The sequence below is a fragment of the Suricata suricatta genome, chromosome 8 (assembly GCF_006229205.1).
Source record: "Suricata suricatta isolate VVHF042 chromosome 8, meerkat_22Aug2017_6uvM2_HiC, whole genome shotgun sequence".
Lineage (NCBI taxonomy): Eukaryota > Metazoa > Chordata > Mammalia > Carnivora > Herpestidae > Suricata > Suricata suricatta.
This window is the reverse complement of record NC_043707.1, coordinates 92,710,873-92,725,495: the sequence shown is the minus strand read 5'-3', so window position 1 is coordinate 92,725,495 and position 14,623 is coordinate 92,710,873. Positions and strand designations below refer to the sequence as shown.

At 37.9% G+C, this 14,623-nt stretch overlaps 1 protein-coding gene across 3 annotated transcripts in view; it reads left to right on the top strand.

Annotated features, from left to right (window-relative positions):
• Positions 1 to 14,623, top strand: part of PATJ (PATJ crumbs cell polarity complex component) — a 340,997-nt gene that overhangs the window by 74,952 nt on the left and 251,422 nt on the right. For all 3 annotated transcript variants that reach the window (XM_029947821.1, XM_029947819.1, XM_029947822.1), the window contains exon 17: positions 12,361 to 12,570. In XM_029947821.1, coding sequence (XP_029803681.1) covers positions 12,361 to 12,570 — 210 coding nt within the window. The remainder of the gene's footprint in view (positions 1 to 12,360; positions 12,571 to 14,623) is intronic.

Here is a 14,623-nt window from a genome sequence, read left to right as displayed (position 1 = left end):
ATGTCCTCATGGAGTTTACATTCAATTGGGAGTAGAGAGTCAGTGGATAAATAAACATATGTTAAATATAATAAAGGAAACAGACTTGAGAACAACTGTATAATTCATTATGGTTTTAGCAGTGCTAGAAATGAAGACTAAGTCTCTGTGATGATTACTTCTTAGGATTCAGAGGGGCCTCACAGGGAACTGAGGTATGCTTTGTAGACAAACAGGTAGTGGACATTCCTGTGCCTGGAATTGCTTACTTGGTCCTTATTACAAGTCTTTTTTTCTTTAGTATCTGTTAACTGTATATCTAAACTTGTGAGTTTTATTCCTTTTAATGAAAAAAATCCTTTGAGAAACTTTGTTTTCTCATATTATATGGAAAATAGGACTCACGTTTTACATGGTAATAAGAGCCAGTAATTATGAATTATATACTGCTTACTCTGTCTCACACATTTTTTAAGGCCTTGATATACACATAAGCTGATTTAATCATCCCTACAACCCCAGGAGGTAGGTCCTGCATCACCTTGATTTTATGGCTTAGGAAAATGACAGGAGGTTAAGGAATTTGCTCAAGATCATCCAATTAGTAGGTGGTGGAGCTGGGCTCCTAAGTCTGTGTTCTATTAGTGTGATAGTGGTCTTCAGACAAGAAACAACACTGATTCCTCATAACTGTGGCTGAACACAGTGATAAAAGACAAAAAAAATTCCAGTTGTCTTTCCAGAAAAAAAAAAAAAATTTAACTACAATTCCAAAAGACGTACTTGAGATCATTCCTGAATCTTGTGGTCCCTCGCCTCTACTCTTCCCACCTGGCCAATGCTCTGCAGAGACTGGTGGCTTTTTTACCGCCAGACAGTACAAACTATGTGTTGCATCCTAGATTTCCCAGCAGGACTTGGTGGCCTTTTTCCTGTACAGTTCCAAAGTTGGCAAAGTTTTATTCTGCATATTGTATGCTGCGTACTACAGAGTATTGGTTGTCCTTTCAAGGATTTAAAAAAAAAAAATCACAGAATTTTTTTTAAAAGAGTGAATGGCATCCTGTGTCCTTGCTATGGCTGTCTGTCAGCAAACCTCCCCGCCTGCAGAGGGCTCCTGTCCTTCAGGGTCTGCTTCAAGAGGGAAGGAGGGCTGAGGAGGCATGTTGCTCTGAGCCTCCCTTCAGTTACAGAGATCTACATAATCTGGAGAGTGTAGGGTCAGCTCTTTATTTTGCCCTTTATTTTCACATATTACCACGTAAGCATCATATCATGAATGGTTTAGTAGCTGACAGAACTCTTGGTTTAAATCACACATGCTCAATTGAATTTAGAAGACTGTAAACTCAGTGGTAATTGGTAACTCGTCAATCTCCTATTTCCTACTAACTTCTCTATCATCATGTTCACAGTAATAACCATAGAATAGGATTAGCGCTTATGAAGTGCTTGTCGTGGACTTATTCAGCACCGTATGTGACCTGTGCCCTTTAATGCTGTGCACAACTCTATGAAATCTCTGCTGTTCTCCCACTCACAGACAAGACACTGAAATCTCAGCTGGTATTTCCAAATGCTTAGGCTGAGGATGATTTGTTTGGAAAATGAAAATACATTCCAAAACTAACATTAGAAAAGCTTTTACAAATTGTATGTGTCTATATTTGCCCTCCATCATAGTAACTTTCAATTTATATAGTTTTTTCCCTGGGTAATACTGCAGTATTTATTTATAAATTCATTTTCTACTTAAGTATTTTTGGTAAAATACATATAGTATAAAATTTACCATCTTAACCATTTTTAACTGTGCAATCCCATAATGTAAAGTGTAGTCACATTTCAACTAATGGAATTTTTTTTTCAACTAATGTAATTTTAATAGAGGGTATGACTCTACTTGAGTACTAACCATCTGACTAGTGGACATTTCAGACAGATGATGGGACTTATAGATAAAGAATAGTTAAAAAAAAGAATACTGTGGTTTATTTTGTTTTATTTTCCCTAAAACCGGCAAAAGTCCTGGGCCAGGACTGAATGGGAAACAATTGCAGCATGACAAAAAATTTTCAACCTTCAAGCAACAGATCTAATATCCAAGGAAAATACCTAATCAGAGACTAGAAGGTGATAAGAGAAGGCAATAGTCTTCAAGAAGCAATTTCCATGGGACTCCTGCTTGAACCATTTAAATTATTATGGGGCTTAAAATAGACTTTTGAAGTACCAAGCTATGCAGAATAAAATTATGTGCAAGCGTCTGTATTTTTTTTTCCTGTTTACAATATATTCTGAATTTTTAGCAGTTTCTCTGTCCACTTCTCTTCCATTGCACTTTTAATTGCCTGACAATGCTGTGCTTACTGTGCTGCTCAGGGACTGTTCGGTTCTATGTATGATGCATGGAAAAATCTATTCTTAATGCCTAATAGTATTTAGGAAGTAATAAGACACAAGGAGCCAGGAACCATATCAGTTTAATCTATCTTGAGTGCACTGAATGTATTTTGTGGGTACTTTGAACACGATGGCGTTGTGGTAATTGGTACGGTTAGTGGAATACTTGGCTATATTATAAAATAGTTAAAAATGGGTTTAAATTCTAATAAGGTAGCTTGCCCATTATTCATTAAATCATTTATTTATTGCCTTGCATTCACTATAAATACATTTCTCTTTCCTAAAAGTAAATGCTTAGCTTGTTGGTCAAATCAGAAGCTCTTTTAGTATAATTAATTACATCCCACTATCTTAAACCAGAACTATCCTAGTGATTCTAATTCACGTAATAGTCCCTGACATGTCTTTTGTTGCAATCTAAAGCAATCTAAAAGTGGCAAAGGGAAAAACAAAAGTTGTTTTAAGATTCATCGTATAGGGGCGCCTGGGTGGCTCAGTCGGTTGGGCATCCAACTTCAGCTCAGGTCATGATCTCACAGTTTGTGGGTTCAAGACCCTTGTTGGGTTCTGTGCTGACTGCTAGCTCAGAGCCTGGAGGCTGTCTTTGGATTCTGTGTCTTCCTCTCTCTCCGATCCTCCCCTGATCACACTGTCTCTCGCTGTCTCTCTCTGTCTCAAAAAAAAAAAAAAAAAAAAAAAGATTCATCATATAAAAAAAAGACACATGTCATAAACACTTTGTCATATATTTTATTTTGATAGTATTATATCCAGGAAGTTAGATCTTATGTAGTCAGTGGCCTTTTTATGACTTCTTAAAAGGCCCTACTAACTGAAATATACCATATTTGTGACTGTAGTGTACATCTTTTTCATTACTGATGCTATGTTTTGAATTAACTTCCATCATTCCCTACTTTTTATAGTGGTTTTCCGAATGTTTTGGTAGAAATTAATGACAAATTTGACTCAAGATACTCTGTCAAATTTAGTTACAGGATTTTGGAGTTGGGGAAACATTTTAACTGTCATGTATCCAGTGTTCTCATTTTACAATTGAGGAAACTGACTCAGAGAAATGAACTTCTGAAACTATACACAGCCAGGCTGGCGCCAAGCGGGGGCTCAAAACTTGTCCCCTGACCTCTACTCCACACCCATCCTACTGCTTAGTGGATTGGCTGTCTTCCTTGTTTTTCTCTCCTAGGTATGTTTTCTCCTTTAAAAAAAAAAAAATCTTTGGATTCCTGTTTCCTGATTGACGTTGCTCACAATGGAAATTTTAATTCATGCCAGCTGTACCTCAGAGCTCCTGCAGATCACTGTTTTTTTCGTGTGTGTGTGTGTGTAAAAAAAAACTTTCTTTGCCTTTCTTGTATGAGTTGCTTCTTCTTCCTACTTTAAGGATGGAGGAGTTTGTGGTCTCCCTTTTAAATTTAATGGTTTCTTTCAGTATTCTCCATTTTAGTAACTTCCTTGAGATCTTTGAAAATTACTTATTTATATTTTAACTTAATACTCTTTTCAGATCAGAGATTTTTTTTAATGTTTCTTTTATTTATTTTGAGAGAGAAAGCATGAGTAGGAGAGGGGCAGAGAGAGAGAGAGTCCTGTAGCAGGTTCTGCACCATCAGCACAGAGCCCGATATGGGGCTTGATCTCATGAACAGAGAGATCATGACCTGAGCCAAAATCAAGAGCTGGATACTTAACCGACTGAACCACCCAGGCGCCCCAATACTCTTTACTTCAAATAATAATGGCCACATTTAAGAGTATGCTCTTCAAAAAACAAATAGTTGCTACTTGCTACTTTTATAGTTTTCTCTCAGTTGAGCATTACTGATTTGGAGCAATTCTCTTATCAGATATTTCATAGCTCTCTACCTCATGTTATCCAGAAATTACATAGATTCTTTAAAATTATCTTTGAGGGGCGCCTGGGTGGCTCATTTGGTTAAGCATCTGACTTCGGCTCAGGTCATGGTCTCACAGTCCGTGGGTTTGAGCCCCACATCGGGCTCTGTGCTGACAGCTGCCTGGAGCCTGCTCAGATTCTGTGTCTCCCTCTCTCTCTGCCCCCCCCCCCCGCCCCACCCCCGCCACTGCTTGCTCTCTGCTCTCTCGCAAAATAAAATAAAGACATAAAATTTTTTTAAAATAAAATTATCTTTGAAGTATACTTCTCCACACTTATATGAATAAATATTTGTAGAGTTAGGCTCAGTAGCCTAATTCTGTATACCACAACATTGAGTTCATTGATTAGGAATCTGTTCATTTGTAGAGCACTTTCTATTTCATAATTGTTTGAGGTTTTTTCCTAGTCATTTTTTGGAGTCATTTCAGTTTGATGAAGGACTCCAGTGATATGGGTGAGCACTTATTCTGGTATGGTGAGCTGTACAGCAGCAACGAACTTTAATAATTAAACTACTTAGAGTAAGTAAACATAGTAGTAAGACTATAGAATTTAACCATGTTTCCTCTCATGAGTTTACTATAGGCCAATTTTATGTTTTAATATACTGTACTCAGTTGACTGTCAGAATTATCAAAGGTAAAGCAATTTATACACAACTTTTTTTTTATTATTGAAGTGTGATTGACATACAGTGTAATGTTAGTTTCAGGTATCCAATGTAGTGATTTGCCAATTCTATACATTACTCATTGTCACAGCGATAAGTGTGGTTACCATCTGTCTGCATACAACAGTATTACTGACTGAATATATTACAATATATTCTTTATGCTGTACTTTTCGTTTCTGTGATGTATTTATTTTATAACCGGAAGTTTGTACCTCTTAATTGTCTTCACCTATTTCACTGATCTTCCTACCTCCTGTCTGGCAACCACAAGTTCTTGTATTTGAGAGTCTGTTTAATTAGTTTTTTTAGATTCTATATATAAGTGAAATCATATGGTATCTGTCTTTCTGTGTCTCACTTATTTCACTTAGCATCATGCCATCCATGTTGTTGAAAATGGCAAGATTTCATTCTATTTAATGGCTGAGTAATATTCCACTGTGTGTGTGTGTGTGTGTGTGTGTGTGTGTGTGTGTATACACACACACACCACATTTTCTTTATTCATTCATCTATTGATGGACACTTGGGTTGCTTCCATATCTTGGCTGTTGTAAATTCTGGCAGTGGGATTAAGGTATTTATTTTTAACATTTTGAGGAACCTCCATACTGTTTTCCACAGTGGTTTTATCAGTTTACATTCCCACCAACAGTGCATGAGGTTTTCCTTTTCTCTACATCCTTGCCAACACTTGTCATTTCTCATCTTTTTTGGTCTAGTCATTCTGACGAGGTTATGATGATAGTTCATTGTAGTTTTGATTTGCATTTTCCTAACGATTGGTTATATTGAGCATCATTTCCTGTGTCTATTGGCCATCTGTATATGTTCTTTAAGAAAATGTCTGTTCAAGTCCTTTATCCATTTTTTAATCAGTTTCTTTTTGGTGTTGAGTTGTAGAAGTTATATATTTTGGATAGTAACCCCTTATCAGATATATCATTTGCAAACACTTTGTCCCATTTGCGAGGTTACCTTTTGTTTTGTTGATGATATTTTTGATGTGCTAAAGTTTCTCATTCTGGTATAGTCCCAATAGTTTATTTTTGGTTTTCTTTCTCTTGCCTGAGGAGATATATCCATAAATATGTTGGTAACGCTGATGTTTAAGAGATTACTGCCTGTGTTTTAGGAGTTTTATAGTTTCGGGTCTCACATTTAGATCTTTAATCCCTTTTGAATTTATTTTTGTGTATGTTGTAGGAAAGCAGTCATTTCATAGAGCATGTAACTGTCCAGTTTTCCCAACACCATGTACTGAAAAGACTGTCTTTTCCCAATTGTATGTTCTTGCTGCTTTTGTCTAGATTAATTGGCCATATAAGCATGGGTCTATTTCTGGGCGCTCTATCCTGTTCCATTGATCTTATTAGACACAGATTTTTATCTGAAATAAAATATGCTCTTTCTCTATGCCATTCTGCTATAAAAATTCATATTCCATTTCCTTAATGCTTTTAAAAGTTAGGGTGTTGAATATAGAATTCAAAAATAACCAAAAAGTTGTTCTTTATTTTGAATCCTGGTTTTCTGCATTGGAGTGATACTGTAAAGCATATACATGTTGAATGTCAGAAGAGTCCAGGGTACACGTCTCCTGTTCTTACTGGTGCGCTGTCTCCTCTCTCGGTAACATTCTCTGCTCCGTGCCTTTCCGGCAAGCTTGTCATCGCTGCTTGCTTACACCGGTAGTTTTGCTTATGGGGCAGCGTCATGACTAGAGTTCCCCGCATTGTCAGATTGATAGCTGTCTCTCACAGAGCCCACATTTCAACTGAACTACAGCTCTGCCCCGGTGATGTCCCTGCACTTGCCTTAGTTTATATGATCCCCGATCCCTTTGATCTGTGGGAAGGTATACAAATATTAATATATTACATTTTATACACACTATAGAAACCTTGAATTCCATCCATTTGGGCATAGTTATTGTCACATGTATGTATCCCTTTAAAGATGTCCTGAGCCCCCCCAAATGAATGGATTCTTGAGAGAGTAGGTATAAATTAAAATTTTGCAAACAAATGCATGTTTTCTTTGTACATGGCAGCCAAGCTGCACATTCTGTGCTAACTTTATCAACTAGATACTGATATATAAACCTGTAGTGGTGACATGTCATATGTAAGGGCCTCAGTTTACACACTTTGGCAGGGTAATACATATATCTTCTATCAATTTGCTGTCCTTCAATACTAATTCATGTGGCAAATACTTGAAGATAGAGAAACTGCATCCCTTAGTGGCTAGGAGCGTAAACCCTGGAACTTCGCCAGCTGGTTTGAATTCTGGCTCTGCCATTTCTCAACTGTGTGCCCTGGTTAATTGTTTCTGTTTTAGTTTTCTCATCTTGAAAGTAGGGATAATAATGGTACTTACCTCATGGTGGTGTGAAGGTTAATAAATGAATTCTAGTAAGATTCCTAGAACCTTCCTGGCATGGCAAGCACTCAGTAAGTGCTAACCATTACTGTTCTTATCCACATATGATGGGATGTGGCCTTCGCCTTCGGCTTAACAGCCCATTGAGGAGAGAGAAGGTACATAGTTTGCCATTCACTATTTCAACGACGATTTAGTACCTTCCATATGGCATTCACTTTAGTAGGTCCTGGAAAAAAAAGCAGCTAATAAGTAAACATACTCTTGCTCTCATGAAGCTTATTTTTAACAGATAAGACAGTTAAAATAATATTGTAAAATGCCAGAAGTGTTATAGTAGAGAAAATGCAAGGTGCCATGGATGCATCTAGTAAGCAGGAGACCTAACTTATTTTAGGAGATATAGGGGACAAAACGGAAAACTATATTATGACAATGCTGTATGGAAGTCGTCTTCTAGATGTAGGAGTATCACAAGTGCCTGAGTCAGTGTCAGGGAGTCAGGAAAGGCTTCTCATTGGTGGAAACACTTGAGCTGATTCTGATGGCAAAAATGTAGATAAGTGGCAGTGTGGCAAGGAAAGTATTCCTGGCAGATGGAATGGCTTGTGGGATGTCACACGGTATGTCGAAGCATTTCACAGTTGCTGGGTTTCAGTAGTTCTGTATCTTTGGGGCAATATGTGGAGCAAACGCGAGCGAGCAGTCGCACATGTGGGGCGAGCTAGAGGAGCCAGGCCTCATCTGCACGTCTGAAGGAGGTGCTCTGGCGAGCAGTTAAGGCTTGATCCTGAAGGCAACTGAGTGTCACTCACGTGTTACAAACAGAGAAGAAATGATAATCACATTTCAAATTTAATTTTAATTTATTTTTAAAACTATTTATGTTTGAGGGAGGGAGGGAGGGAGGGGCAGAAAGATGGAGGCAGTGGATCCAAAGCAGGCTCGGCGTTGACAGCAGGCAGCCCCATGTGGGACTCAAACTCACAAACCGCAAGATCATGACCTGAGCCGTAGCCAGACGCTCAACTGACTGAGCCACCCAGGCGCCCTTGACCATGTTTTTATTTTTAAAGTTCATTCTTTTGTCTCTGTGGGAAACAAACGGATGGGGACGAGAGCGGAGAGAGCGAGACTAACAGTTGCACAGGTAAAAAATAATGAGAAGCCGAACCAAGGTAGTTGAAGCAGAAATGGAGAGAAAGGGTCAGATAGAAAAGATAGAAGATCAAACTGACATGCCTTAGCTAGCAACTCAGTGGAGGGGCTAGGGGAGAGGGATTAAGTGAGTGCTTGGGTATATGGTAATGCCAGTCAAGGATTATGGGAGGGGAAGAGTCTGTCAAATTGGATTTCCCGCAACATGGAAACACCCTGTGTTTATAACATCAAACATTAGCATCGCTTCAAGAAACCTCAAAAATCGTACGTACACTTTTCTTCAGGCAGGTACAGTGATTGTATTCACTTGAGAGACACACCAGGTATTTGGATTCTCAGGATTTCATTGCTAAGTAGTGAGAAGAATTCAAGTCAGATCTCCTGTCTTTTGGTCTGGCATTCCGAGGGAAGTTAGCTATTCTTAACTGACTGACAGAGTTTGATAATATTTTTAAGAGCTGTAGGGGACAGCTTTCATGAATGGTTAAGTCGAAGCAAGCATATGCGATACTGTTATAATGTGCATAATAATATAAGGCTTTTGAGAAAAAACAACCAAATCCTTCAGAAGAGAGTGGCTGTTGTAAAAGATGCTGCTGCTTGTGTTCTGTGATTGGTCTTTCGTGCCCTCTATTGACTGCTTTGTCTAAAACAGTGTCTTGATTTTAGAAGACCACGTTCCTTGCAGTGTTGCTTACCAAAATAGGAAGAATTAGTGGTTTTAAAATTATGACAAATGGTCATAAGAACTGATGGGAACTTAAAAAAAATCTACATGGGGTCTCAAAGTTGGATAGAGGTCTTGAGAAATAACCATTATAACATTTTGTTTGCTATAACATGGGTATGATACTGTGGGCTAGATTTTTCAGAAAACAGACCTTTCTGATGAGGAGTGGCCTAAATCAGGCTGGATTTTAAGCATTTTTAATGCAGTGAAGCCTCAAGAACAGCAGTCGCCCTAGTAGGCGGTAGCAGCTGCTGCCTTTCCATAGGGTGGTGCTGCCTGTGACGGCCCAGGAAAGGAAATGGCTGTTACTCATTAAAGCAACTTCATTCAGCTACGTGGGAAATTACACAGTTAGAAAAGTCATCACAGAAAATGAAAGTGATTGTACATAATGGGGTGTCTTCAGAAATGGATGGTTTGTCTTTTTTTTTTTTTTTTTTTTTTTTAATGCCAAAGACACTGCCATTGGGTTTTCTCCTCCAGGAAAAGTGGTGGTAGATTGGACTTAGTGTTCAGAATCACTAGAGATCGAAGCCTGAATAAATTTTAGTAAGGAAGCACACCTGGTACTAGCTTGAGGTCCAAAGAAGACTGCACTTTATACAAATGAATGCTCACCATGACTTTTCTATAATAAGGGAAAGTATTAATCGTTCTATTTCTGTTATTTCCCGGTTAATATTTCTCTGAAATGTTTCTGATTACCATTTCAGCTGGTTGCATTTTGAAAACCTATTCTCCCAGTTAAGGTTAAATATAGTACTTTCTGATTTGGTGTTCTATGAAACTGCAAGAGATTGCTTGCACCAACCTAGTGAAATCATTTATTTGCTTTTCGTGTATTTTACCGTTGCAGTTTTCCCTAAGAAAGTTTAGTAATTATTAATATGAAGTAATGCTAGCTGCTTTCTGTGCATTTCATGAGAGGAATATGCTATTATGTAGTTTCTCTTCCCCCCTAATAAAAAAGCCTTTCATCATAAACTGACATCCTAAATGAAGGACATAATTGTACAGCTTATTTATTAGTGTGTCAGACTTAAAATGTAATGGTTTCATATTTCAGAATGAAAAGTGTGTTGTGATTCATGGTTGCTGGTGACAAAATAGACAGCTCTTTTATATCTGCACTGATTGCCTGCTGATAGACCACTGCGCTTTTTTTTCTTGTTCTTTCTCTTCTCTTCCTGTGCAATAGCTCCCTCTACTTGAAAATATTGGTGTAATTATAGTATAGCACTATATACTTTATTAGTGAGTACTCATGACTATTTTTCCTTTCAATCCTCTTCATAAATACGAGGTGTTTTATATATATGTATATATACACACACACACACATATATATACACACACACACATATATATACATACACACACACACACACATATATATACATATATATATACACACACACATATATATATTAGGGTATGTTAGAAATTTACCAAGAATCTCTTGACCTTGGAGCAGAAAATCAAGGTTAAGGAGAGTAACAATAGTTACATTTGAAGGCACTTTTCAAGGAATTAGCTGCATGGCTTTTGTTGATATAAATATGACATATTCGGTTAAAATTCGTATTTTTGTAAATGAACTTTGATGTCCAAAGCACAGAGGTATAGAAAACTGAATTAGAAGCTTCAAAAGAACCATCAGCCATTTCAAACGGACAAAACCTAGAACTTGGCAAATTCTCACTTTGCTAATTTCTAAGTCTTCTGATTCTAACACAAAATATGACAGTTTCTCTTTTGTCAGGAAGGGTTCAACAGTAGTAGAATCTCCTGTTACTACAACTTTCCTTTATGGAACAGTATGTGCATAATGAAACTGTAGGAACAAAATAGACAAACCAAGTGTCATGATTGAGATTTGATTATTTTTTCTCTTGCTTAGCAAGTTTGAGGTTTAGCTATAGAACTGTTATTTTATTTTATTTAAAAAATTTTTTTCAATGTTTATTTTTGAGACAGAGACAGAGCATGAGCAGGGAAAGAGGCAGAGAGGGAGACACAGAATGTGAAGTAGGCTCCAGGCTCTGAGCTGTCAGCACAGAGCCTGACGTGGGGCTCACTCACCAACCTTGAGGTCATGACCTGAGCGAAGTCAGATATTTAACTGACTAAACCACCCAGGTGCCCCTATAGTACTGTTATTTTAAAGTGGAGCAAATGGCAGAGCATGGTGTTCAAGAGTAAGAACTTAGGAGCCAGACGGTTGAGTTTGAATCCTAGCTCTCTGCTTACTCATGGGTAAACTTGGCAAGTTCCCTGAACTTTCAGAGCCTTAATTTCCTCATCTGTAGAAGCAGAGACAAGAATTAGTGTAAAGCACTTAGAATAGAGCGTGGCACATAGTAAGTGCTGTATATCCGTGTCCAATAAAATAAAAAATAATGGACTATCAACTGGTTATTAGCCAAATGTATTTATTAAATGTCAACATCATATTCAGTACTGCTTAATAAAAAGAAAAATAGGGCCTTCCCGGTAGATGAGAGAGATTTTCACATTAGTTCACAAAGTGACACTCCTTTTCTTATATCAGAATAGTTCTCACCTAGGGATCCCTATATCATGTTATAAATTATAATTCTGTTATTTTTAAACTACTTTTTTTTCGTTCAGTGGGATATTCCATGGATTCCATGTCTTTTTTGAACTTCGTTGATTTAGCAGGCAGATTTTATACTGGTGGCAGACATAAAAATGAAGTATCATTTATCATAGTACACTTCTCTTAAAGCCTACTTATTGTCCAAGAGCAGACTTGACTGTGGTCCATCATATGGATGTTTGAGGATGTCAGAGAATCTTACTCAACTGTCAATAGACTTCTTGTGGTCCAACAAAATAGCAGTTTTCAAAAGTTTAAAGAAGAAATTTGTATGTACTGAACCCTCAGATATGTAACAGATTGTTAGAATTATGTTTCCACTTTGATAAAAGCTGATATTTGTGTAGATCTATAGAATGATATTTTAACAGAAGTCATTGGAAGAATATCACCAGAATGCTGGACACTTAGAATAAATAGTCAAATGAGAATCACGATTACATGTATTTTCAAAAATGGACTCATTCCTCTTCTTGATCCTTTAGGACCCTTTGGATCCCACACGATCAGTGATTGTGATCCGGTCCCTGGTGGCAGATGGTGTCGCAGAAAGGGCAGGGGACCTGTTACCTGGAGATCGCCTGGTCTCAGTCAACGAGTACTGTTTGGAGAACACCACACTTGCTGAAGCCGTGGAAGTGTTGAAAGCTGTACCACCAGGCATTGTACGCCTTGGCATCTGTAAGCCTTTGGTGGTGAGTGTTCAGTTTTGTTACTATAGGGAGTGATAATAGTGTAGTTGTTGAGAACATGCTCTTTGGAGACAGATGCACCCACTTTCGAATCCCTGTTCCCTTACTCTCTGTGTATCCTAAGACAAATATCTTATGTCCTTGACTTAAAAAATTAGCAGTATAATGTCTGCCTCGTAAGCTTTGAGGGACTAAAGACTATCTTGATTAAGTGCTTAGCCCATCATATAAATAGTAGCTGCTAACATTACTAGTCCTCCTACCACGTTCACTACTGTTTTTAGCTTCATGCTTTTAGCATAGATCTGTAAGTTCTCGTCACATTCCTTATGATATAAATTAAAATAAGTCTGTGCATTTTAACTTTCACATGGGAATGATGTTGAGATGTCATGATAAGTTGAAATCCAGGTAACTATATCATTCTAACATATGGCTTTGAGATTTTAATACACTTTCCTGCCCATGAATGTGCCTCATAATCCCTAGGATCTAGAAGTCTGTGTGGTCAAATCATTTTAAGTGCTTTTACTGTGTAATCTTCTTTTTGGGTCGGGAGCACATGGAGCCCAACATGAGGCTTGAACTCACGACCCTAAGATCAAGACCTGAGTTGAGATCAAGAGTTGGATGCTTAAGCAACTTAGTCACCCAGGCACCCCTTTCTGTTCAATATATATTTTTTAATGCTTATTTTTATTTTGAGAGAGAGACAGGGACAGAAACAGTGTATAAGCAGGGGAGGAGCAGAGAGAGAGAGAGGGAGACACAGAATCAGAAGTAGGCTCCCAAGGCTGACAGCACAGAGCCTTGAACTCGGAGCTGTGAGATCATGACCTAAGCTGAAGTTGGACACTCAACCAACTGAACCACCCAGGCACCCCTCTTACTGTTTAAACTTGTGTACTAGGTCAGATTAATGTTTATGACTGAGGGCCACATTACAGTTAGGGTGCTTTTGTGGTTCCCCAATGCAACAAAATACTTGAAGATAATTTTCAAGCAGTATAAAAATATTATTGAGTGCTTACCATATGTCAGTCAGTATTTTAACCCCTTTACATGCTTTAACTAATTTAATCCTCTTGGCAACCTTTTAGTACCCTCATTACAGATAAGCCTATCAAGACACAGAGAACTGAGCACCCTATCCATAGTGACGTAACTAGAAAGGGACTGAGTATGAACTCAGCAAGGTGTCCTCGGACCCTGCACAGTTAGCCATAGTGCTTTATATTTAAATTGTTGTTATCTTAGTTCACACAGCTTGTCTAAAACAGAAAGGTAGTCTTAATAGAGTGCTGGAACTGAATTTTAAGAAACCTGTACTCTGTTTCTAGCTTTCTTATGAGTTAGCCCAGTGGGTTTCTCAAACTCAAAGATAAGTAATATACTTAAGAATCACCTGGGAGATGGTTAACATGCAGTTTTCTAGGTCCTACCCTCAGAGAGTCTCATCTAGTCATGGTGATGGCTATTTAGGGATCTGCCTCTTCAGTGAATCACCCATGTAATTTGATGCTGAATTTCACACTTTGAGCAACATTGCACCAGGAATTTGATCATTGGTACACCACTGTTCTTCCCGGAGCCTATTTTTTCATTTCTGAAAGGACTGAACAATACTAGAGAACTCCTAAAATCTTTAACTCTAAGAAATACATTGATACACTACATGAGCGTGTTAACATATTACATGTGTCCATATATATAGGTATATACAGATATGTTCATATATAGATCTAGATTCCTGTATTATACATAGTGGTTATGTATTGGGGAACTTCAACATGGCCTTCATGAATTCCCCATAAAGATGCCAGTATATTATACTATCAGACACTCTATTTCAAAATGGAGATAGCACAGAGCTAATCAAGTTCGCGACTTCGTATTATATTTTTGGTGTTTGACTGTTGCCATAGCCAACGTGCCACACGATGAGATGCCTGGTCTGATTGGACAAATTTAAGTTGCAGGGAGGAACATGATACTTTTATGAGGCTCTCATCTTCGTATTATGGTTGTGGGGGGAGTTTCATCTAGATTTTCCCTG